Raw genomic sequence first — 25,655 nt, 5'->3', positions numbered from 1 at the left:
TCTCTGGGCAATTGTCAAAAGATGTTCTATGAACTTCTTACAAAGGTGATTTGTCTGGTTCTAGATACTAAATCCTGTGACCCACATGCTGCAAAGAGATCAAGAGGCATAACCCTGACAGCATGGGCAGAGGGTGCAGGCCCAGCTGGGGAAGGCAAGCCCAAGTCCCGCCCCTTCCACCTGAGACCACGCCCCTTCCACCTGAGACCACGCCCTGTCCCACCCAACCCCTGCCCTCAAGCCTATTCCTTCCCGGGCACCTGAATCAGCCAGACAGTGTAGGCAATTTTGGGAAGGCAATGCCTTCTCTTGCCTGCATTATCCACTGTACATGCCTGACACTCTTGGCACTCGGCACAGCAATAAAAACCTCCCATGCATGTATCTCTTTGCATGATCAAGGTCTTATTTTGTAGTTAAATGCTCAAAATCGTGTCTAGATATCATGATCGGGGGTAGGAGAAGGGAGCAGGAGAAGTGCTAATTTCAGTGCATTTTTATCTTCTTTTTAACCCTTTTGGAGTAGCAGCTCTCTAACTATATATTTGTGCAGCACCTAGTATAGTGGGATCCTGATTAGAGCCTATTGAGTCAATAGAAGTGTAAACCAACAGCATTATTGGCTGCTAATAGTATTACACCAGAACAGAGAATGAGTAGGTATTGCTGAAATATTTTTTAGGAGAAAGATTAGCCCTATTCTCTATGGATAAGCATCTACCCTAGTTTTTTGGGTACCTTAATTAGCTCCTCTGCATGCAGGGAAGTGTTTAATTAAGTTTCTGTGTTGCTATAATTAGGTGTTTCTATTGGTTTAATGAGTAATATGACTAAAGGAGTTAAGAGCAGTTCTTATTTGTAACATGGGGAAGGGCAGGTGAGATAATCACAGCACATCATTATTGAAAAGTGATTCTCTGGCTTGTGGAGCAAACAGAAGACGCTTTTGCCTTTCTAAATGTCTCCGTTTCTTATGATTCAGCTTTGTTCTGCTACTTCTAGAACGGGGGTGGCCAAACTGCTTCCTGGGGGCTGTGTCCATCTTGTTGACTTGTAATCCAACCCTCGAGCTCCATTCCCTGCTCCAGTCAGGGAGTGGGGTCTGGGGTTTGCCTCGCTCCGTGGCCTGCCATATAGGTGGCTCTGTGCACTTGTGTGGCCACTCCGGAAAGATTCAAATTCCACCCAGCTGATTAGCAGATGCGCACAGCTAGGTTTTTTTGTTTCTACGGGTGGTGCACATCCGCACACGGCTCGACACACATAACATTTATTCCACACATGGATGGAAAAGATTAGAGGGAACCTTGGTCCTCAGTTCAAAAAGGTTGCCCACCCCTGTTCTAGAACAAGTCTCCTTAATTGAGTTTGGATCATATAATGCTCTGTGTTCTGCGTGGTAGCATTTGATTCTCTTGTTGTCCAACTAGTAAAACATTCTGCTGCTGAGACTTTAGATCAGAGCTTCTTTGTTACTCCACAGTATGTAGTGCTTGCATTGTAGGCACTGGAAAACTCATGTTATTTCTGTGCTATTTTAATCCGTTCAGAGTTTAAAAGTTTACTCTTGTTTTGAGAGGCATTGTCTTTATTGTCCTTTTTGTTGAAGCACCCCATGCCACTAGAATTAAAGAGCACATTAATGACTTCAATCTAAGGCATGTTAGGGAGAAATCAGTTACTCACTTGCAATCCTGTTTGTTGTAGGCCAGTTCTATAGTGTGTTAAGTTGATCAACGTGTCATTGTAGAATGTTGGGCAACTCTAGACTCTCCCTAAGTCTTTTCTTTCCTCTGTCATTTTTAAAGTGAGAGAGAGAGAGAGAGAGAGAGAGGACTTGACTTGAATGGAGGTAAGATGACATCTGTGAGACAAGGGGAAAAAACATTTCCTGGCAGTAGACGCTGTGGAGAAGGCCCTTGGAAGACCTGGTCAGCCTGTATGAAGGGACAGAAGATGGAAGAGAGAGAGGCGATACAGAATACTTGAGTTAGATTGGAGCAAGTCCACGGAGGGAATAAAGAGGGTAATTGTGAATTTCATCAGGCAGGGATAGACGGTTGGGGCACAGGCTCTGGTCTCGGGCTAAGGGATTTGGAGTGTGAGAAGGGCTCTGAGCTGAGCCTGGGGCAGGAGTTGGGGTTCAGGGTACAGGATCTATAAGGGATTTTGAGTCTAGGGGTGCTCAGGGCTAGGACGGGGTTGAGGTGCAGGCGTGTGTACAAAACTGAGACAGGGATTTAGGCTGCAGGCTCCAGGTAGACACTACTTACCACAGGTGGCTCCTGTGTGGTGGTGCAGGAGGCTAAGGCAGGCTCACCGCTGCCCTGGCTCTGCACCACTCTCAAAAGCAGCCAGCATGATGCTCCCTCCATCCCAAACCCTGTTGTGCCCCCCCCCACACTATTCTGTAATATAAAATACAGAGTGGGAGAGGGAAACCACTCCAAGGCAAAGGGCAGGAGATGTGCAGCAGTAGGGGGAGGGACAGCTGAAGTGTTGCACTTGATAGCTTCTTGGCCAAATCAGTCAAGATCACCTGTCAGAGACTCCAGATCTACCAGCAGATCCTGATCTACTGGTTGGTGACCACTGTCCTAGAGGAAAGATTGACTTTTATATATAGCTGGGAGTCTCAGGGCTGGGCCCTTGAAAGATACTGAAAACCTCCTGGCATGAAGTGAAAACCCTCAACTTGACTGCCATGAGAATAGGATAAGGCTGTGGTAGGAGTTGAGGGCATTTTCAGCACTCAGCAAAGTTTGGCCCCTAACTGTCTCATTCCAATAAAGCTATCTGCCCTTCATGCATTACTAGAACCAAGTCTGACTCACTGGAGTGCAATTTTCTTTATCGTTAAAGGAAATCAGAAATAAAATTACAGACGCAATGTTCTTACTCTCTTAATACTCTCTTTTAACAGCATGTCTATAGCCTTCTATTGTCCACTGTGCTGCAAAGTGTAACGCAGTAATAAAATTCATGAAATGGCGCTTACACAATGATGACTAGTCTAATCCCATTGCAGAATAATGCGGGTGTTTTGGATGTGGTATTTAATTAAAAGCCTCAGGGGTGTAATGACATGACTTACTTTCACCGCAAAATGTGATCTCCAATAAAAGTTACAGTAATACAGGCAAGTTTTGGTTTTGATGTTTTAAAGCATTATTTAAGCCTATAGGATAACTTTATCCTTTTGGAGCAGTGGTTCACTTTTTTGCATCATGTTATTTTTGTCTGTTTTCTGTTTTTGCTTTTTTTGGTTTACCAGAAGAAAAACAATAGCATTTAATAGAGCAGTTTAGAAAGCGGATAGTTGAGTTTGCATGACGGTGACTTGGATACTCGTACTTTTAAATGCTGGATCATCATGTTGAGTGGTTTTGAAACTGTTTTATTGTAACTCAGTAGGTTTAACGTAGACATAAATAATCTCATGGCTCACTGAGGAAAAGGATAAAATCAAGCAATTCGGTTGGAAGCCAGCCTGTCTCCTTGATGTGAACTAAGTCAGTGACTTTTTTAAAGGCTGTTTCTAATGATCATGTTAATAGCTTGATAAAATGAACGCCTTTACATTGTTTTTACACTACGGCTTATTCAACCTTTCAATATTCAGGCTGACATAAAAGCCATTATAGGCTGTAGCCAAAGAAGTATAGATTCCGGCTTACTCTTTTTTTTATTAACTATGACGTCTAATAGCTCTGGGCACTTAAACTGCACAGAACTATTTTGAATTAACAAAATCTTCATTCTTTGCTAAATTGTTCCCGTGGCACTCAGTATTCATTGCAAAGTATGTAGCCTGAAAACAGACATATTTTAAAACAAGTGTTCTTTGTGCTGTGACCAGTGTTAGTGAAACATTTTTGTTAAAGTAAAATAAACGGTATTTCTGAAATATATTAATTTTTGTATTATACTTGAATATTTCTTTAAAATGTTCCATTACTGAGGCTTTTTAATAAATATGCCAAAACATTCCTAAGCGTGAGGAGGTTTTTTATAGACCTTGAGAATTTGATTTCTATGTTCTGTTCCAACTCCACATGTGATCTTGGGGAAAGTCTTCCAATGTGTTTGTTCCTTAGTTTATCCATGTGTATGGTGGTTATAGTAGTACTTTACTGGGTTTTGTAAAACTTAATTCATTGTAAAATATTCTCAGATTTTCAGAAAGAAGTTTCAGTGTAATCACAAAAAGCTTGATTTACCACTAATGCCAAAGTATTGTTTGGTTTTTGGGTCACAAAACCTTTGGGTTGGAATTGGGAGGCAGCATGGGTTATAATAGAGATAAAGGAGGGACAAGGCAGATCTGGAGAGCAAAATCAATTCAGTATCTTAGATGCCTGCATACAAATGCAAAAAATATGGGAAATAAGCAGGAAGAACTTGAAGTGCTAATAAACAAACACAACTATGACACAATTGGTATCACAAAGACCTGGTGGGAAATACACACAATTGAAATATTGGTATAGAAGGATACAGCTTGCTCAGGAAAGATAGGCAGGGGAAAAAGGTGGAGGTGTTGCCTTATATGTTAAAAATAAATACATTTGGACTGAGGTTAAGATGGACATAGGAGACAGACTTGTTGAGATTGTCTGGGTTAGGTTAAAAGGGGTGGGGAAAAAAGGGTGATGTCATGCTCAGGGTGTACTGCAGACCACCGACCAAGGTGGATGAGGCTTTTTTTTAAACAACTAACAAAACCAACCAAAGCACAGGACTTGGCGTTGATGAAGGACTTCAACTATCGAGACATATGTTGAGAAAGTAACACAGCAGGGCACAGGTTATCCAGCAAGTTATTGACCTGCATTGGAGACATTTTTTTATTAGAGAAAGTTGAGAGAGCTACTGGGGGGGAAGCTGTTCTAGATTTGATTTTAACATATAGGGAGGAATTGGTTGAGAATTTGAAAGTGGAAAGCCACTTGGGTGAACATGACCATGAAATCATAGAGTTCATGATTCTAAGGAATGGTAGAAACGAGAACAGCAAAATAGAAACAATGGATTTCAGGAAGGCAGATTGTAGTAAACTCAGAGAACTAGTAGGTAAGGTCCCATGGGAAGCAAGACTAAGAGGAAAAACAACTGAAGAGAGTTGGCAGTTTTTCAAAGGGACCTTTTAAAGGGCTCAAAAGCAAACTACAGTAATTCCTCGCTTAACACGTGCCCGCTTAACACGTTTTCACGATAGCAAGATTTTTGGGGGGACACATTTTTCGAACAACACGACCCATCCTCGCAATAACACAATTTCCTCTAGGGCCGGCCGGTGGCCGGCAGCTGTGCGAGGCTTTCCCTGCAAAGCGGCAGAGGTCTCTGATCACCGTGCTGTTCCCTGGCGACCCCCTCTGGCCGAGTGCTTCGCTCCCTCTCTTCTGCCCCCCACTTGCAGCAGGTGGCCGCGTTTCCCCAGCTGGCCGGTCACCTGCCTCTGGAGGTTCTCCGCTGCCTCTGGAGGTTCTCCGCTCGCTGCGCCATTCCCCAGCGACCCGCTCTGGCCAGATGCCTTGCTCCCTCTCCTCCGCCCCCCGCTTGCAGCTGGCGCCTGGGTTTCCCCAGCTCACCGGTCACCAACAGCTGCACGGGACTTCGTCTGCCTCCTTACAAAGCGGTGGAGGTTCTCCACTCACCACGCAGTTCCCCAGTGACCCCCTCTTTGAAAGTGAAAGTGCGCTTGCTCATTTTTGGAGGAGTAACATTTGTTCGAACCAAGGGGTTTGGTTCAAACTAATGCATCCCAGCACGCACTTTCACTTTCGAAACAGCTGGCATTCGGAGTAATGCGCTGGCGAGATCATGCTAATGAAGCGTGGGATATTTAAATCCCTGCTTCATTAGCAATTTCGAATGCATCCCTAGTTCAAACTAGGGTGCAAGTGTAGACATACCCTATGAGAAGTAGCCATGCCAGTCAGTCTTTTTTTCTTTTCAGCATCTGAAGAAGTGAATTGTAGCTCACAAAAGCTTATGCTCAAATACCCTATTAAATCTGTTAGTCCAGTAGCACTTTCAAGACTCTTTGTTGTTTTTTTTACAGAGGTCTGTACAATCGTGACTGGTGTGGAGAAAGTGAATAATGAAAAGTTATTTCATAACTTTTCCATAGCACAAGAACGAAGGGGTCACCAAATAAAATGAATAGGCAGCAGGTTTAAAACAAACAAAAGGAAACATTTCTTCACATGACAGTCAAACTGGTAGAGCTCCCTGCTAGAGGAGTTTGTGAAGGCCAAGACTACAACAGGGTTTAAAAAGGAACTAGATAAATTCATGGAAGATAAATTAATGGCTGTTAGCCCGAATGGGCAGGGACGATGTCCCTAGCCTCTGTTTGTCAGAAGCTGGGAATGAGCTACAGGGGATGGATCACTTGATGATTCCCTGCTTTGTTCATTCCCTCTGGGGCACCTGGCCTTTGACCACTATCATAAGACAGGATTCTAGGTTAATGAGACCTTTGGTCTGACTCAGTATGGCCATTCTGGTGGTTCCTTTAGGACACAGTGTTGACTGGAACCTCCACAGTACTGTGGTCTTGCTCCAACATACCTTCCTGCCCTCAGCTCTCTCTACGACATGTCCTCTAGCCAGGGCTTGCATGGAAAGGCAGTTGAGGGGTGGATGTGTTTTAATCTAGACTTAAGCTGATCACACCGCTTAAGGGTTGGTCTTCAGCACCAACCGTTCCAAACACTCAGACTTCTCGATGAGTTATTTTGTGTCCCATTGTCTCTGCCTCTTTTTAGGAATAAGAGAATGACAAATATTGTTGCCAGTTGTTTATAAATATTTATTTTGATTCTGTTTGGATGCGTATCCTTAAAACAACTGCAAGAAGGGCTAGTCCAGAATCTTGCATGTGGCCAAATACTCTCTTCCCTTCCAAACTACTGCAATATTTTGAAAAACTTCTTGGATTATTTCAGTCCTTAGCTTCCCAATGTGTGTGTTCTCTTAATGGCAGACTGTTCAGAAGGCCCTGATTTCTGTTCAAGGACTGGGTGGAGGGTCAGGGGAGGCAGCCACAGCCCGGGCAATGGAGATGAGTGGGAGAAGCAGCGGGCGCGGTGGGAGGAGGGGAGTTGGTGTCAAGCATGCTGGGGCTGAATAAGACTGTTATGGAATGTGTTACTGGCATATTTATTGATGTTGCTTTATAGACTTGCTAGCTAGCAGTAAATAAATTACAGTGATTTAGGAATGTGTATGTGCGTATATACAGTATTAGACTTTCCTAAAGCTGCTTACATATTTTAGGAACAAATTTGAGAGCGGCCACCAGCAAAAATTTGGTGGCCTCATTTTGAGGCCACCAAAAACTTGTCCTGAGAATGCTTATTCCAGGGTGAGCAAGATTAATTAAAACTCAAATGCACACAGTGCTTTATCTCTAAGGTTAGGCAGGCATGGGTTAATTGAGATCATGAAGCTCTAAGGGGCTTCTCTATTACAGAACATTAATAGCCTGAAGTTGCATTTTCTTTAGCTAGTCAAAGTTCTAGGGAAACAATGTTGCTCTGTTTGAATATTTACATCTGAGATTTTTCCAGAGATTAGGTAAAGTCTTTGTCACAACACCATTTGAATTACTCAAGCTCAGTTTGATGGTACGAAGATTCTTGTCCTGAAATAAGAGTTCAGTTCTTCTATACAATAAGATCATGACGTTTCAGATAACATTCAGGGATTCTTGGCCTAGTAGATGGAGCTGCAATGAATCACCCTTTGAGGATTTTGTATTGCTGTTAGAAACAATGTTAGATTTGAAATCTGACTTAGTCTTAAAAGTAATATGTATGGGTTTTGAGTTTTTTTTTACATTTTCCAGTTTCAGAGCATGCTTAATCATTTTTAGCTACTCCTGTTATTACATCTGGATGCTGTTTCTATTAGGTCCACTGGGAAAGAGTTAAGGTCCTGGCAAACCTTGGGTCAAGAAGTGGCTATTAAAGTCCAATAATTAAAAACGGTCCACGGAGGGATTTTTCTAATGAGAGGTTTTTAGAGTTTTGAAACTAATCTGTGTTTGCCACCTGCCTGAGACTGAATTGTATACGCTAGCCTGTGATACAAAGGTAATTTCTTGTAACATCATTTTCTTAGCTTCACAAATGCAACTAAACAGGACTTTCTTTTTAAAGGAGAGCCCAGGAGTGGGGCTAGCCATGGCAAAAAGTTAATAAGTATATATGACAATCCATTAATTGTCTGGTCCCTCCCCCCAAAATAGGTAAAACCGTTATTGTGGCTAAAATTTGTCACTGAAATCCTGTGTCTATGATATTTTGCTTCTCTGAACCAGTTTTCCAATGAAGTAGAGTTTCAGTGTGTAGCGCCCCCTCTCCACCTGGTTACCTTCTTTTAGAGCCAATCTCCTTTCAGGTTCGGATGGATAGGTCTGGGTTCTTCTGGATCCCGCCACCTACTCAATTTTATTCTTTCTGATTGATGTACTTGGCGGTGCCTCCACCCCCCTCACTCCTTCCTAGCAGGGTTGCCAGGGCAGCTTGGGAGGAAAATTCTAGCCCAGGATAATCCCCACGTATTCGCCAGATAGTTGGAGACTCCCAGAAAATAACACAAACACATACACTATAATAAACACAATTATATTAAACAGGAGACAATTATAACAGAACAGGGTAAAACATCATTTTTAGGGTCACCAGTGCCCTGCAACTGTGAAGTTAGTGTCCCGTTGGTACGCGTACTTTGTTGGGGCCCTTGATGACTGTTGACCACACAATCCTTCTCTGCAGAGGTTTAGCAGTGGGGCTGACTAGGTCCAGTACAGCCCAAAGGACTCACACATGGGAGAAGGCAGCAAATCCCTCCACAGTTTAATAGGCTGCAGGTAATAAAATCCCCAAACAAATTCCCTGACTTACTAACTAAAAATTGGTGCACTCACACACTCCATGAATGAGCCTCAGGTTGAGAGATGACTCAGTCTCTGCAAAGGGGCTGCTCTCTTCTCACAGGGGTCCTCTTCAAGCAGGAACCAGGCTGCTTCGGTCCCAGAATTTCCCCTTACCGTGAAGGGGTGCAGGGCTCAAGATGCAGACCACACAACTGCACCAAAATTCAAAACTATAGCCTCCCAGGCCAGCCTCCAGACCCACACGGCAGGCAGCAGCCCTGAACTTGCTGCTAGAGCCCAGCTGACCATGCAGTGACTCCCTCACCCAGGGAGCTGGAGAGCCAACTCCGCCTGGCTGGGGAAGCCTCCCAGCAAACTCCACAACTGGGAATCAACAGTGGAGACATAAACCCAGCTGAGGGATCCTGCCTTCAGGTCCCTAGAGGCTAGCTCTCAGGGGGAACCCTGCATGCAGGCCTGGGGCTTACTAGCTCCCACACACTCAGTCCTCCCCTTTTCCTGGCTGGCTCCAGACTCCCCTCAACAATGGTCTCTCCTTCCCCCTGGGAGGGGCATCTCACTCCCCATGGGTTGCCGGGCAGACTCTGGCCCTGGTAGGGAGGGGGAGCCAAGGCAAACTCAGAGTGCCTCTCCCTGAGCTGCCAGCAGACAAAGCCCCAGGAATCCAAGCAATCTCCTTGGGGGTTACAAGTGGATGTGGGCTTGCATGGCTTATATTTTGGTATCATTAATTGTTAAATGATGTGGTATTTTAACCTTTCTTTAAAATCCCATGACATTTAGCTGTTTGACCAACAAAAAGTGCTATTGAGCTCAGAAAGCTAATGCGCAAGTATTTTATCCATAATTACAATCTGCAACTCCTAGGGCAATTTAAATGAAACAAATGCTCATTTTTTGGGGGCCTGTTTATTTATTTTATTTTTTTCACTTGGTTAATAACTCTCCTCTGAATCTCTGGTATGTTCCACTGCCCCATCTTGCCTCTGATGTCCAGAGAGATTTCGTTTAGTTTTTATGAGCAAATTATTTTCTCTGTGTAATGCATGGCGCTCACATTTCTCCTTTCTTTGACCATGGAGGCCACAAATGTAAGCCAAGACAGTTGAAGCAGAAAATCACATGACTCGCATAGCATTGCCTGTTGTCAGTTGTCAACACCCAAAGGTCTGAATGAGAATCAGGACACTCTTTGTGGTGCTAGATTCTCTACAGGCAGTGGTAGATGTGGTCCTTACCCTGAAGAGCTTTCGAGTCTTCGAATTTTGTGCATCAGTTAAATATCTATGAATGAGCTATCATCACAGCAACTCAGGTTAAAATGGGAAGGGGAAAGAGAAAGGCGGTATATTGGTTGGAGGTTTCAAATCCTCCAGTTCCTCGCTTATGTACAGCTGGTCCCCGACTTACGAACGAGTTACGTACCAAACAGTAGGTCGTAACTTGATCTGTTCGTAAGTCGGATTACATTCAGTTTGCATGTGTCTGCGCTGTTCGTAAGTGCGGATTTTGTTCGTAACTTTGGGACCGGCTGTATAGGAGATTGGTTGTAAATACAAATGGTTGTAAATCGATGCGTTCGTAACTCAGGGACCAGTTGTAATTGCACTTAAATGTGGAAGTTCAGGGCATGTTCTGCCCTCTGTTTTGTTATGTTGCCTCTTGATTTGTTATGGAATATATGTGGTGGTCTTTCCATATTTTAGCCTCAGATCATATCTCATTTCCCCTGCCACACTATGTACAATGTTCAGTCACTACTGGGCTCTCGGGTGAAAGCAGAAAGTCATTGAGCGCTTCTCCCCTTTCCACATTTTCTATTATTGTTTTTCCCCCTTCATTGAGTAACAGGCCTCGCCCTTCATTGGTCTTTCTCTTGCTCCTGAGGTATTTATAGAATGGTTTGTTGTTGCTCGTTTTCTGTCTCTGGCTAGTTTAATCTTGTTTTGTCCCTTGACTTTTCTAATTTTATCGCTCCATGCTTGTGTATGTTTTTTATTCATCTTTTGTAATTTGACCTAGTTTCCACTTTGTGTTGGACTCTTTTTAAAAATGTATTATCATAGAAGATCTTCCAGTTAAGTCACGGTGGTCTTTTGCTATGCTTCCTATCTTTCCTACGCAGAGGAATAGTTTTCTCTTGTTCTCTTTATAATTTAGTCTTCTTGAAAAATTGCCAACTTTCTGGGAGTATTTTTAAACTTGCTTCCCCTTTAGACGTGCATTATTAATTGTTATCCAGAATTCAAACTCCATTGGTTAGTTTTAATTGGGCACATAAGTCACATGGTATTGTGGTGGTGGTTTCTGAATGGACAAGTATTATTCAGAGAATTAGGTCTGGGTGAATATTTGAATTCAGAATTTGCTTTCTGGGAGCAAAATTTGCTTAACTTCCTGTTTCCCTGAATGTTCTTTCTGGTCAAATTGTTTGCAAGAACATTCATGGAAAGTGAGCACAGAAAAAGTGGAAATGTATCCAAATTCAATATTTCCCTGATTCCCTAAGGTTTCCATACACTGACAGACTCGGCAAGTTTTTTGGGGTTTAATAAAGAGATAGTCATAATGCAGAAATCTCTTACCCTGGAAAGTGGAAACATCTATAAAAATGTGTTAGTGAGTAGTCCTACATTTCATTGGTAGTAATTATGTCAGTGGTACTGAATGGAATGTAACGTGACAAACCGTTGCAGAAAAACAGCCAGTCAATAAATCAATTCTGAATCACTTAAGAGTAGAGTTGTGCAAATAATAGATTTTTGGGTCAGTGGCTAAACCAAAAAAATGGGACTAGGAGGAAGAAACTTTTTCAAACTTTTGAGAACAAAAAAACGATTGATTTTTAGGTAAAACAAAACATTCATTTTTGAGTCTTTTTTATTTCAGTTTTAATAAAAAAATTAATAAAAGTTAAATGAATTAATTTTGAATTGAAAAGTCAAAATATTGTGTTTCATAAAGAACAAAACAAAGCACTGATTACTTTTGGAAGGAGAGGGGATAAGTAGGAGGAGTGATGTGGCTAAACATTTTGGCAAATTTAGCACTAATTCGCAATACGTTTGACTCATCTATATTATTTTTTGGCAAAAATGTTTTTTGTTGAAAAATAGTCACTCAGCCCTATAGTTTGCAGAATTTAATTTTGGAAATTAAAATGGGATGTGCAAGTGTAACTCACTCACCTATGGGGAGGGCTCGACAAACTGCTGAATCTACTTGCCCGGGACGAATAGATTTCAGCCAGTCGCTCCATGCGCCCCATTCACCAGTCTGGCAAGTAGCTCGTGCCAGAGTTTGTCAAGCCCTGCCTATGGGGTATGATTCACTGTCCTAAGTAGTCGTATTTAGACCACTTATAGGAAAAGATAAGAATGAGTAAACTCTACAGCCTAAGCCGAGAAGCCAGTTGACTTTATAACTCAAGCTGTAGAGGCTCCTACATTAAGCTCCAGAGGTCCTAGGTTCAAATCCACCTGGTGGTGGTAACATAAGGATCACAATGTGATGCACCATACATATTATGCTTATCTTCAATCCCATCTTGCATCATACTACATCATAAATTCATTCACTGAAGTATTCTACCAAAAGAAACAACCTACAAGTACGTATGCTAAAAGAATTATGATTAACAATACAAGATATACTAGACCTATGCCTTTCATTTTAACATTCTCCCCAAAACATACTGAACCCTTTTACACTTTTGGCTTTGTGTAGCTACCAATAGCACAGTACAGCCAGTTTATAAATAAACCACTCTTTCAGCATTCTCTCCAAAATTAGACATTGGTGCAAGCTAGAGTATTTATTGCAAAGAGTAGATTGACTTGGAGTGTTCCCAATGGCCTCTAAGCCAATAAAAACCACAACTAATGGCTGATCTAATTAACTCCAGCATCTTAACTACTAGTAATTTTTAGCCACTTAGCTGTTGGATTAAATTATTGTGGAAAAACACATCTAACAAATCAGCATTTTGTCTTTCAAATGCTGGAGGCTATTTTATGAACAACCTGAATTTTGGGGAAGAAGGGATGAAGAGCGACATTCAGAAGCTATCTCTTTCCTTGTTCCCTCTAGCAGATGCCCCTAATACTAGAGAAAATAAAATTTCAAGCAAGAATACTTTTAATCAAGGTCCTTGTCTGGTCTTTATGTGGGCATTTCATTTAATGACGGTCTTCATCCTGGCTATTACAAGTATCTGTGATGTCTCTCGACCTTCAGTTTGTAATTTCAGCATTTTTGCACCCACGCCCATTTATCCATGTCCAAAATAGCTTTAATCTCGTATGTTTACTCCAATTCATTATTTTAGTAACTGTCTTACTTTAAGGTTACCACATTAAATAAATCACTCTTACACCTGGGATGAGAGAGCTTCCTCGCTGTCTTGAAAATTCATTTAGATTTGGCCAAGTTACCAGTTACTTCTATTGTTCAGTATAGAACCCTGATGCTAAAATCTCTCTCTGATCCGTCTGTACTGAGCATGCTCCTCAGAGCCCACTGAGAGGTGTCCCAAAATGGGGTTCGCAATACGGATTCCGTTACAGCAGATTCTAGTTCCAGTCATTTGGCCACGTTGCCTTCTAGAGGGAATTGTACAAATATGTTTGGGGATGCATATCTAACATGAGGTTAGTCATTAATACACAAGTCAGTACTATGCCCATACTGAACAGAAAATAGCCTACTCTTGCAGCCAGCTCTAGTGCTTAATCCTTTAGTTGGGACCGTGCTGCAGGGCTGCGGGGACCAACCCGGCAGCACCCCAGCTGCTCTACCCCAGGTGTCCCCAAGTCAGCTGCTGCTGAAACTGATCAGCGGCTGATTCCAGGAATCCGGGGCAGAGCAACTCTGCCTCGGGCTTCCTGTAGTCAGCCACTGGTCAGTTTCAGCAGCGGCTGACTTGGGGACACCTGGGGCAGAGCAGCTGGGATGCTGCCAGGTTGGTCCAGTAGCGCCGAGGAGCAGCGGTGCGGGACCAACTCGGCAGCGCCCCAGCTGCTCTACCCCAGGCGTCATCGGCGAGAAAAGCCTGGTCTGCTGGGGGGGGGTGCACCCTCTCCCCCCCAGCAGACCAGGGAGACGCGGAGCAGCTTTTCTCGCCCCGGAGGACGCGGGCGGCGGGACTGCGGCGCATCTGGGCGTCCCGCTGCTCCCGTCCTCCGGGGCGAGAAAAGCCCCGTTCGTAACTGCGGATCCAACATAAGTCGGATCCGCGTAACTCGGGGACTGCCTGTATTCATGAGAGAACTGCCTGCACACTCCCATACAAGCAACTGGTTTGACAACTGAAGCTTTGACTTTGTCTGACGCGGTGCTAGTATACTCGTATTGAGTCACCCACGTGATCCACGCTCCCTGAGAGTGAGTACGGGGATTTACGGTGGTATATAACATGCAGTTGCACCACTGGTTGACTGCACGCGCAGCGCTAAGTAGTGACATCATCATCCCCTCTCTCTGGCTAAGCTGGCTTTACACAGGGACACTTATCGTGGTGCAAACAAATGTAAATTGTTTTCAGTAAAATTCATAAATGCTTAAATATATTTTTTTTAAATCATAAAATGTGATTGTAATGGAATTTTCTCATAGAAACCTTATTTTCACCTCACCATTTGGGAAACACTGCCCTTCTCCAACATTTTGTATGCCTTATGTGTAATAAAAATAACATACAGCAGAACAGACTGCTATCTTACTATAAAACTATGCTCCCTTTTTTACACTGAAATTGAAACACATCTGTCTTGGAATCCTTTACAAATATAGTATGCTTCACAGATACTTAGATAAGACTCTAAGATAGATAAGACTCTACAGTAGAACTTTTCTTGCAGATAGAACTGTGATATGTAAGCCACGAGCAAGTAAATGGTGTTGAGTCACAGACCTTGTTTTGTCTTATACCAGCATTTCTCAAACTGGGATACATGATGGTACTCTTGGGGATTTGCCAATCCCACTCAGCAGCTCTCCCCCATTCCTCCCTGTGCTTTGTTTACACTAGGGAACAGCTGTTCAGCTACATGCAGACAGTATTGGGTGCAGATGAAGGAGCTGGAACATCCTGAAAAATGTTCCCTCATATTTTTTCTATCCATGTGTGGAATACATTTTGTTATATGCACCAAGACATGTGCAGATGTGCACCACCAGTAGGAACACATGCTGCCAGCTGTGGACACTCTGCTTATCAGCTAGGTAGCATTTGAATCTCTCCTGGGTGGCCACCTTAGTGCTCGATTTACAAGGAGCACTGGTCCCAAGAGTGCCGGACCAGGGAGGTGCAATCTATAATTCATAGTTCACTGAAATCAATAGTTTTACCTCTGTGATGTTTAAACTAGGAATGTCACCCCAATGACAGATCACAGGGGATTTGTGTAAGGAAGTTGCTTGTGGATCTACCATTTTCTAATAAATACCTGCTAGCCCTACATAATACTGCCCACTTCCATTCATGGAAATGTTTTAAGGTGGCTTTTGCCAGGAAATTGTAATTGAGTAGGTTGCTTGATACATATTTGTAGCAGGTAATGTCCAATACTGAAGTAACATTTCTCAACCGAATCAAGAGTGAAGAAAAAGAACGTAAAGGGGCAAGAGACGAAGGGAGCAGACAGAGAACTGGGAAGAGATGGTAGCATGCCCAAAATATTTCAGTAAAAAATGCTATCCCTTTGCATCAGTTTTTCTGCTGATACAGCATCAGTAGGCATAAAACTCCTGAGGAAAGCGGTTGACATGCTGTGACTTCTGCAGCTATTTGACACCATCTGAGATAAAAGGGCCCTCCCACTTCCTTCATGAGGGAGGAGGGAGCTAGGAAAGTCAGGCCAGAAGGAATTTGGGGTGCAGGGTCATACAAACAGTCTATTGAAATCAATTTCTTTTTTCAGAAGTTCCCTGTCACTCACTATGAAGTAGCTCTGTTACAGTCAAGGTTTGCCCTTTCATATCCTTGTGAATTGGCTGCCCCTTTCCCTGCTGTATGTGCGTTTTGAGGCAGGAAGTGTCTTTTCCTACATTTCTGTAGTACAGCATTGCATGAGTGTCCTGATTCCTTACTGTGGCCTGACCTACTGTAATTTCATGTGTGCTAATAATGTTTACAGGTGGGCAAAGAATTTTATGGGTTTTGTTATGTTAAGAATTAGAAATTTGTCTGTAAAGCTAGGAAATTTGTCATGGTAAACTTATCCAGTCAGAATAAGTTTAGGAACCTAACTACTGTAGTCTTTTGCATCAGTAGATAATGCATGATCTGCTTTAGTAGATTTCCTATTCATTGACACAACAAATGAATTTATGTGGAAAGTGTGTTTTCAAGTAAAGAGCTATTTTTTCCAGCCATGAAAATTCTGTTTCGCTTGGGCTACGGTTGTAGAGGAAGTTGGTTATAAAGTTAATTTGGTTGCATACAAAATCATGGAAACAATATAATTAAATGGCACAAATAACTATACAAATATTCTTGTAAGGTCTATGAGCTTCAAACAGAGGAGGCTGTCTTCTGTGTTTGTTAGTATGGTGTTAGCACATGCTAAGTTTTTAATGTTTACAGAAATAGGAAACATTTTCAACCCAAACTTTATGATGACAAACGCAGAAACATGTCAGTTTTTCAGTTCAGAATGATTTTGTTTCAAACATTTCCTTCAGTTTTATTTTGTAAAAAGTTCATACGTGTTGAACTGCTCAAAATCAAAAGTGAACTTTCTTGAGATCAATATATATTTTTCAGAATAGCCAGCAAATTGAAAATTCCATTATTTTCACAGCTCGTTACAGACCTTCCATGCCGTTTTCTTACAGATAAGTGTATTTCTGTTCTGAGAAACGGTGTACATAATCATGGCACACACATGTTAAAGTGGAAAACCTGGAGCTGCTACGACCACCACAACTGATCTGAATTATTCAAGTGCAACAAAGTATCGTTCTGGTTAATAATTTATACAAAAATCCCACTTTCAATGGAAGTTATACAGGAACAGTTTGACATGTTTCCTTAACTTTCTGAACACAGACAAACTCATTGCCCCTGTTTATATTCCAAACAGTTTTGGGTGAAGGTTGTTTTTAATTATAGATTGTAAAATTATGTTGGGACTTTTCTGGTAATTTGTAGTCTCCATGCCAGAAGTTAGCTATATACAATCACAGATGAAGATTATCTCATCTGAAGAAGTGGGTTGTGCACATGAAAGCTCGTGATACTATACATAAATTTTTATTAGTCTCTAAGGGTGCATCTACACAGCAGGGTTTAATGCAAAATAAGCTACACAAATTGAGCTACATCAATTGCGTAGCTTATTTTGAAATAGCTTCTTTCGAAATTGGGAGCATCTACACAGCACTTATTTCAAAACAGAGCACTCTTCCTTTGGCTTCCCTTACTCCTCGTATAATGAGGGTTACAGGAGTCCGAGTAAGAAGTCCTCCAGCTTGACACATTTCAACATTATTTCAAAATAACTGCCTTCTGCGTATGCACAGACTAAATTATTTCAGTGATTTTGAAATAATATTGCTGTGTAGACATACCCTAAGGTGCTACAGGACTGCTTGTTGTTTTTTTAAAAGTTGTTTTTAAAATTACAGACTAACACGGCTACCCCTCTGAGATCAATTTAGAGACCTTTATCAGGGTTGGGTCTGCATTAACTTACTCTGGTATTCCCTAGGAGTTTGGTGAGGAAGGATAAGGATGACTGTGTGGAGAATGTATGTTTTTCCTTAGCTCACATCCTCCCAATTCAGATAGAGGTAGGTAAGGATGGAAGAGTGTGACAATATACAATAAACATGGGAACTTGGCCTAGAACTAGACAACCACATAAGTTTGTTCAGTGTACACCACTGCCAATGAATACTGCATCAGACTTGTAGCATTTTCTTGCAGCTTCCGCTTCTTACTTGGGACGTACAACTCTTAACCTTACTGCTAAAGAAAACTACCATTGTCTGTTAGTATGACTGGAACGAAAGATGAATAGCAATTTGGCCTTGAGCGAACTGTCAATCTGACTTTGAAAGCCCATCACTTAAAAGGTCCTTTTATGTTTATGAAAAAGCATGACGTCAAAGCTATAGAAAAAAATTAATACCAATATTTAGGGCTAAACTTTCATGGCTTCCAATCAAAGCCCCTTGTGTGACTGTTTATTTCTCAACGTGCGTAACTAATTAGCTTGGCTTATTATAAGCCTGAGCTGTTTGTAGTAAAATTTCTTTCACCATTTCAGGATAGCTTGTTTATGGTGCATCTGTATGTGAGCCTTTGAATAGCAGGAAAATAAAGGATAAATGCTAAACCATCTCCCTGGCTAAGCTAGGAACATATAAACATTATGCTGGAAATGCTTGAATATAATCATTATCAGGTGAGTTATCTTACGCTCACTTTACCTGTTAAAATAATTTGCTGCAGAGGTAGTCAATGGATGGACCATGGGCCAAATCTAGAGAGTCAGATCCTTTTGAATGGAGCCCCATAGGCTTTTTATGTATTTCCTTGTTTGTTACCACTTTTTAAAATTAGTTTCTTTAGTGTCTGGACCTTGACAAAAAATAATTGACGCCTGTGTGTGTATGTATATGCAATCCTTTTCATCTCTGTTATCTGACACATATTTCTTTGTTCCACAAAAAATAGAGAGATGATACCTTTTTAGTAGCTGTTCAGCAACTGAAAATAATTTTCACAACTAACATATAAAAGTAACGAGCCTTTTCAATATGATGTTGTGTTTTAATTAATCTTCTGCTTTCTGCTGGTAAAAGCAATACGGTTAAGTGTCTGATGGTACAGAATTGCTCAAACGGTGGTGAACATTTTGCTCAGAAGACTGTTGCTTTTCTTTTATTGTCTACATGGTTCGTTTTAGAATGAGTGATTTCATTTAAAAAAATTCTTAATATTAGAGCAGCCTTTTAACATAACATTTACTATTAATGAAAATGTCTAATGTACTGAATAGAAAACTAGTTTAACTTAGATTTTCCACATTGAAATATTTCTGTTCTATCATCTGTTATTTCCAGCACGTGTTTTAGAGGCTATCCTACTCTCTTTAAATCAATGCTACAAATATATAAGCCTTAAGTTGCTATTTACAAAGGAAAATGTAATTATTAATTTGCTTAATTTTGTTTACATCTGTTATTTGGACTAAAACTATTTTTACTCTCTTTTTTTCCCCAAAAAACTTGTTAGCTATTTTTGAGATCAAACCAAATAACTTAATTTTATCACTTAAAGCCAACAGAATATTGAGAAACCATCAGATCAGGAATCCTGAATTAAGCTTGTGAACAGCAATTACTGTACTAGTGCATTAGGAGACAAATGGATGTTTCTTTGGTTATTTTAATTTGCCAAAATGCAGTTGACTTCAGCAGAGCCAACACACTGGCTGAGGATCTGACCTACGAAGTATATTTAGGATTAACATGCATCTAAAAAATGTTATAATGGCTCCACAAAGCACTAAAGCACTACTTTTACTGTATGCTTGCAGGTGCAGACTCACCTTGAAAATCCAACCAAGTACCACATTCAGCAAGCCCAACGGCAGCAGGTAAAGCAGTACCTTTCTACCACTCTGGCAAATAAACATGCCAACCAAGCTCTGAGCTTGCCCTGTCCAAACCAGCCTGGTGATCATGTCATGCCACCTGGAACTGGAAGCAGCGCACCCAACAGTCCAATGGCTATGCTCACACTTAACTCCAACTGTGAAAAAGAGGTAAATAATAGTGTCTGTACCCTATTGTGATTTCATCTTATACTTAGTATCATTCTCACTGGTCTTCTGTGCATAATATTTGTCATAGTAATAATAGTCACTCATGGTAAAGAACTTCAGTTTATCTATTATTGTCAAGTGTTGACTTGAAAAAATTTGGGTGACTTTTAATGTATATCAAATACACGTGGGATGAAAAATCTGTGGGCAGTTGAGGTTTTTTTTTAACTTGGTGCTACTGTACTCAGTTTATATATCTTATTAAAGCCTCTTTTGTGCCTAATCAGTGCACAAAGCAGTGAGTAATTGACCTTTGGAGAATGCAAGGCCATTTTTGTTTGTTGGCTGTAACTTTCTGGAATCACAATTTTGTGGCTCATTCAGAGTGCAGAGAGGAAATGGTGTTGGTGCTTGTTTTTTAAAAAAAAGAAAACTGCAAACCATTGTGAAGAGTGAATTTTTAAAGGACAATAAAATTTGAAATAACTTTTCACAAAAGTGATTGCTCAATAAATGATTGGTCAGGTTTCCTTTGAGGAGAAGGACTGCCCAGTACTTTCAAAAGTCAAGCTTGTCCGCTTAAAATAATACTTTTTAAGACTGTGATTTTTTTTAGCATCTAGCAAAGTCACTGGATTTATGTTAGTAACCCACTACCTTCCCCCTTTTGTCATATGACTGTAGGGGCCTTATTAAGCCACTTTGCCTTGAACAGGCCCTTGAAATATGTTAATTGCTTATGCTCTTCCATCATATATTTAGCTGGGACACTGAGTACCTTTCCCAGATTTGAAGAAGAGCTTTGTGTAAACTCGAATGCTTGTCTCTCTCACTAACAAGTTGGGGCAGTCAAAGATATTAGCTTACCCACTGTGCCTGTCTTTCGAGTGATGAATTAGTTTCCCAAAATATCCCCATTTTTATTCTTTTTCAAATATTACTGCCTGAGATTTCACTATCCACCCTCCTTTGTAAAATGTCACTTGGGTGATGTCTGGAAATCTTCTGCAGCAGTATTCACAGCCAAAATGTACATTGGCACTGTTGAACTTGTGTGCGGCTGCTAATGCTTGTGTACAGCTATAAGAATACCCAATGCAGATAAGCAGGTGTAGATTAGTGCATTTGCATAAGGAAGAGGCCAATTAAGAAGACTTTTTATAAAAAGCAAATGTATCCCCACTTTGATAGCATGGAAATACTGCGGTGTGCATGTCTTGGCAGATTTGCTTTTTGCAGTAATCACTTTGCATGTGCCAAGATTGCTGAGTGTTCCCTGTTCCTTTATCCCATTGTTTCAGTACTTTAAAACAAATTAAAATAAAGTAGTTCTGTTCCATTATCATGATCACACCAATGTTTTGCTTTTTCCTCGCGAGAGCTAAAGCGTCGCATTGCTGTGTCATCAGGCACTTGTGTGCATGACACTGTCTCAATCATGCCTGTCCAGAGGAAAGACTGTGCTGCAAATTCAGGTCCATGCTTTGCTTTTTTCCCCTTTTTTATATTCACAGGGATTTTATAAATATGAAGAGCAAAGCAGGGTAGAAGGCGAGTGCCCCGCTCTGAACACACACTCGCGAGCATCATGCATGCAGGTACTGGATGGCACAGGAGTTGGGGAGTACAGAATCCATTATAAACAGTGCCGGTGTTTCTCCATGACTTGTTGGTTTTCTTTAAGGAAAAGAGCGGCAGAAATACTCTGAAGAAAAGTACATTGCAGATTTGGTTTTGATGAGTTTATTTCAGAAGTTCATTAAAAGTATATCTGAAAAGGGTTGGCCCTTCTTCCACTCTCCAATTTTATGCTGTGAAAAACTTATACAGTCTAAATAAGTCTTGGGAAGATTGCATGTTATAAAGAATGCTCCTGTATGTTGTTCTTTTCTTAGGATTTCAGGGGAAATGCGAAATGCATTCCTATTCTGTTCTGCCTTTTTATTTAGGATGCTGGTATGACCCTCTTTCTGTGGCAATTAGGTTCAGATTTCATAATGTGAGATGAAATAGTTTAATATTTCCTTACAAGCATAGGGATGGTATGCATCAAGGGTATGAATTCTCACTCCCCTGCAAAAATGGCATCTCGTATATAGTCTGTGAGTGCTACAGTTTCTCTTACTATATTTTCCTCTCCAGACTCCCTCTCTGTTGAGCTGAAAGGGAAACTGCATCTCCTATGAGTCGCCCATAGAAACAGCTACTCAGAGAGATTTTACCAGAGATGGTATCCACCATTTCAAGGACAAACTTTCGAAATCCTTGGCAATGGTGATGGGCAAGAGAGTGAAACGCAAGGGTTAGGAGAGGAGAAAAGGAAAGGCGAGGGGAGGAGGTTGGAAAGAAGAGACAGATGAGGCCCAGGAAGGAAGGTTCAGAGAGGTCTGATAACTCTTTCATAAAGTTATATGCCAGTGTTTAAAACGCACAGAAGCTAGTCTCAAATTATGTTTGTGTTTGAATAGACTTATGTTTCCATCCTCTGCAATGAACATGCAGTCGCTCTTTACTGCGATCCCTGATTTTATAGTACTTTAAGGAAAATAAAAGCGCTTGTGGGGCCATCTGCTACAAAGCTGCAATTCAAACCTCAGTCCGACCCAACTCCCAGCCTGTATACAAGAATGGGCTCTCTGAATTTGCACCAGAAACCATTCTGAAATGTGTAAAACTGCCCGGCTGGCTGGTTGTACACCAGTCACACCCACACAATTGCGGTATAGTTGGTCTTGAGTTTCCTACAACTCATTATTGACTCCTCCTGCCAATTAAAGAAGGGCATTGATGATAGCTGAAGGCAGAAGAAGACCCACTCCTGGGTCAGGAGAGTGGTGATTACTAAGGAGGGGCAGAAGTGGAGTACGGCAAAAATGCTTAGGTTTCTGAGGTCCAATAGAGACAGCACTAATAAGGGGGGACAGTGCATTTTGGAATCTTTTTAAAAATGTATTTATTTTTAATATTACTACTACAGGCCTGTTACCAACTCAGTTGGAAACTCAGGCAAGTTTCAAGTAACTTGCATTTTTCCCCATTCACCTTTCTGTTGCAGATGGATGATGTAATTGATGACATCATTAGCTTGGAATCAAGTTATAATGAAGAAATCCTCGGCCTGATGGATCCTGCCCTGCAAATGGCAAATACGGTACAATGGTCATTTCTTTTCCATCGTACTGACTCTTGTCTGTCTTGTCTAGCCACGTCTAAATCACCTCTGCTTTCCAATAGCTTTCATGTGAAATCCGAGCACAGCATGTTTTGCTAGCAGCTGTCTGCATTGGTTTAGGAGATGATATAAAGAGCATTAAGAATTTACAGTGGAAAGCCACAGTGTGGAACTTGGTTTAAAAAAATGAGCAATTGCTGAGGTTGGATTTGGGTCTGGCCATGACCATCTGCCTTTGAAGTCTGACTTGGGGTCTTGCAACGCTAGTTGCAAGGGGAGGAGATTTTTCCCAGCCCTAGTCTTCATGGTAACATGGCCCAGCCTCCAGTTAGCAACTATTAGGGAAATCTAATGTAGGTATAAAACTTCCCATTAAAATCTCTTCTGTTTTTGGAGTTATTTTCCATAGAATCCTGTTGGATTAATCCCTACTATTTTTCTGTAAGAGATTCCTACATTTCTTCTCCCCTTTTCCTTTCCCAGGAACCCTAGATGTGGGAATTCTGTATCCCCAGTGCTTTTCTGTGCTGCTTTAGTGGGGGACTCTTTCCATTACCCCCATGTGTACACATGCTCCCAGTAACAGCACTATAGGCACATATTCTAGCAACTCACTGTAACAACTAACTAGTTTACAACTATAATAGAGATCTCCAAACTCTCCTGTGCTCTGATCTGCCAGTCACTTCCTTCTGCTCCTGCGGGTGGACTTTCCTTCTCAGCTGCTAAGACCTATGATTTAAGTGAAATGGAAGTGAACTTTAAAGACCAACACTACTGCATATCATTCATTGTTTTGTTTTCAGTTTCCAGCATAAGTAGCTTTAAATACCGCTAGGAAAGACTGTACTTTGGATTAATCCAATCAGTTATTAAAAAAAAAAAAAGATGCCGGGTTTCTGCCCTTCACTGTGTACTTAGATTATAACAAGATTGGTAACATTAGGGCTTCTTCGTGAATGTCACCAAAATAAAACTGCATTGACTAGGAAACTTAACATAGTCTCCACAGTAAACCTCAAGCCAGTGCTCTTCTGAGGCAATAAGAAAAATCGTATCCCGTATTTTGCTGTAATTACTGTTGTTTAAGTTGATCCCCCCTCCATGAAGTGATGGGAATTTTGCCATCAGGAGCAGGATTGTGTCCTTAGAAGATACTCTATATTGCTGTAACATTGTAAAACATCTGTAAACTTACTGTTGATTTAACTAGAAGGTGAAAGAACATGGAAAGGAAGCAGTCCTCAGAGACTCTCAGTCTATAAATAGCTCAGTTTAGCTTAGACCGTAACAAGGACTTTATTGTTCTGATATAAACAAAAAAGAAAAGGCCCAGTTTGCTGCATGTGCTAACAGTGCTTACTTGAGATTCAAAATAGGAGATCTATATTGAGCGAGAGCTAATGAGAGGTTCAAGCGCCACTTAATTGAAAAGCATCGCAATAAATTACAGTACTTGCGCTTTGCTGCCGAAGACCTGTCTTCTCACTTGTGACCAAAACTCAAGTATGATCTATTTGATCTGACAGTAGGAAATATAACAAAAGCCATCATGCTACTTGTAGTCTGTGCATGGGAGTGACCCAGCCGCAGAGTAGCTGGGGTATTGTACATAATACTCAGCTCTTATACACATTAGGTTTAAACAGCAGAGCCAGGTTGGGGAAGTTTAACTGTTGATTCACCAAAACCAACTAAGTTTAAGAACAACTCCAAAATGGAATGTTTAGCCAGGTGTCCTTCCAATCTGTCTTTCCTGAAGGGGGGTTCACGTTAATCATGGAATGATGTTAATAAGTCAGTAGGAATTTTAAAAATCCAGGGCTGTCTTTGCAGCTGTTGATGCTTTTTTCTTGTATGCCTCATTTTTCCTCGTTTTTCCTGTATGCCTTTTACAGGTTAAAGCTGTCAGTTTTCAAGCAAATCAATGGAAGTTGGACTCAACTTCTCTTAGGCTCCTTAGTTCCTTTCAAAGGTGGATACGCCCAAAGTTTTCCTAGACACATTGCATTTTATTTTCAAAACTTTCCTAACTTTTGAATGTTTGACTTACCAACCATAGCTTTTTTTTAGATCTGTCAACACATTTAAAAAATGATAGGAATTAATCATGAGATTAAAAATAGTTGATTAATTACGGTTTAAACCACAATGCTAATGTTAATAGAATACCAGTTTAAATTTATCATGGAAGCATGTCCTTTGAGATGGTGACCAAAGCATGAAGAGGCATATCTGCCACTTAAATTCCTTGTGGCGTTGGTAGAAAAGTGCTATACAAATGCATTTTTCTTACTTGCAGGTGACCTTGTAAATGAGAAGCAGGTAGCATTATCTCCTAGAAATGTAAACACACTTATTTGTCTTGGCAATTAGCTGAACAAGAAGTAGGACTGAGTGGGCTTCTATATGGTTGTATTTCTGAGTGCAGTTCTATTTTTAAAAAATCTACATTTTTAAATTGCACTTCCGTGATTAATACATTGCATTGCAATACATGTATGAAGGTAATGAAAAATATTTTCTTACCTTTTTTACAGTGCAGATATTTGTAATCAGGAATAATATAAAATGAGCACTGCACCCTTTGTATTCTGTTTAACTGAAATCAGTATACTTGAAAATATAGACTAGCCAAAATATTTATAAAAAATGTAAATTATTTCACAGAGTAATTATGAATCATGACTATTTTTAATCTAGTGAATTTGTTTTGCATTAATCACTAGCATTAATGTGATTCACTGGCAGAAAATACATTAAAAGACAATAGGCTAAGTGGTTTTTTCCCTCGGGAAAT

The 25,655-nt window shown here is 41.0% G+C and overlaps 1 protein-coding gene across 10 annotated transcripts in view; it reads left to right on the top strand.

The window, feature by feature from the left end:
* MITF (melanocyte inducing transcription factor) overlaps positions 1-25,655 on the top strand; it is a 192,967-nt gene that overhangs the window by 144,539 nt on the left and 22,773 nt on the right. For 8 of the 10 annotated variants that reach the window (XM_075938575.2, XM_006120017.5, XM_075938580.2 and 5 more), the window contains exons 3-5: positions 19,456-19,683; positions 21,198-21,281; positions 22,739-22,834. In XM_075938575.2, coding sequence (XP_075794690.1) covers positions 19,456-19,683; positions 21,198-21,281; positions 22,739-22,834 — 408 coding nt within the window. Of the gene's footprint in view, positions 1-17,319; positions 18,319-19,455; positions 19,684-21,197; positions 21,282-22,738; positions 22,835-25,655 lie in introns of those variants that run through there. The other 2 variants (XM_075938584.2, XM_075938583.2) reach the window with 2 other exon arrangements.

The sequence above is a fragment of the Pelodiscus sinensis genome, chromosome 11 (assembly GCF_052426305.1).
Source record: "Pelodiscus sinensis isolate ZL-2025 chromosome 11, ASM5242630v1, whole genome shotgun sequence".
Taxonomy (NCBI): Eukaryota; Metazoa; Chordata; order Testudines; family Trionychidae; genus Pelodiscus; species Pelodiscus sinensis.
Note: the sequence above shows the minus strand (reverse complement) of the source record. Positions and strands in the feature narration are given on the sequence as shown.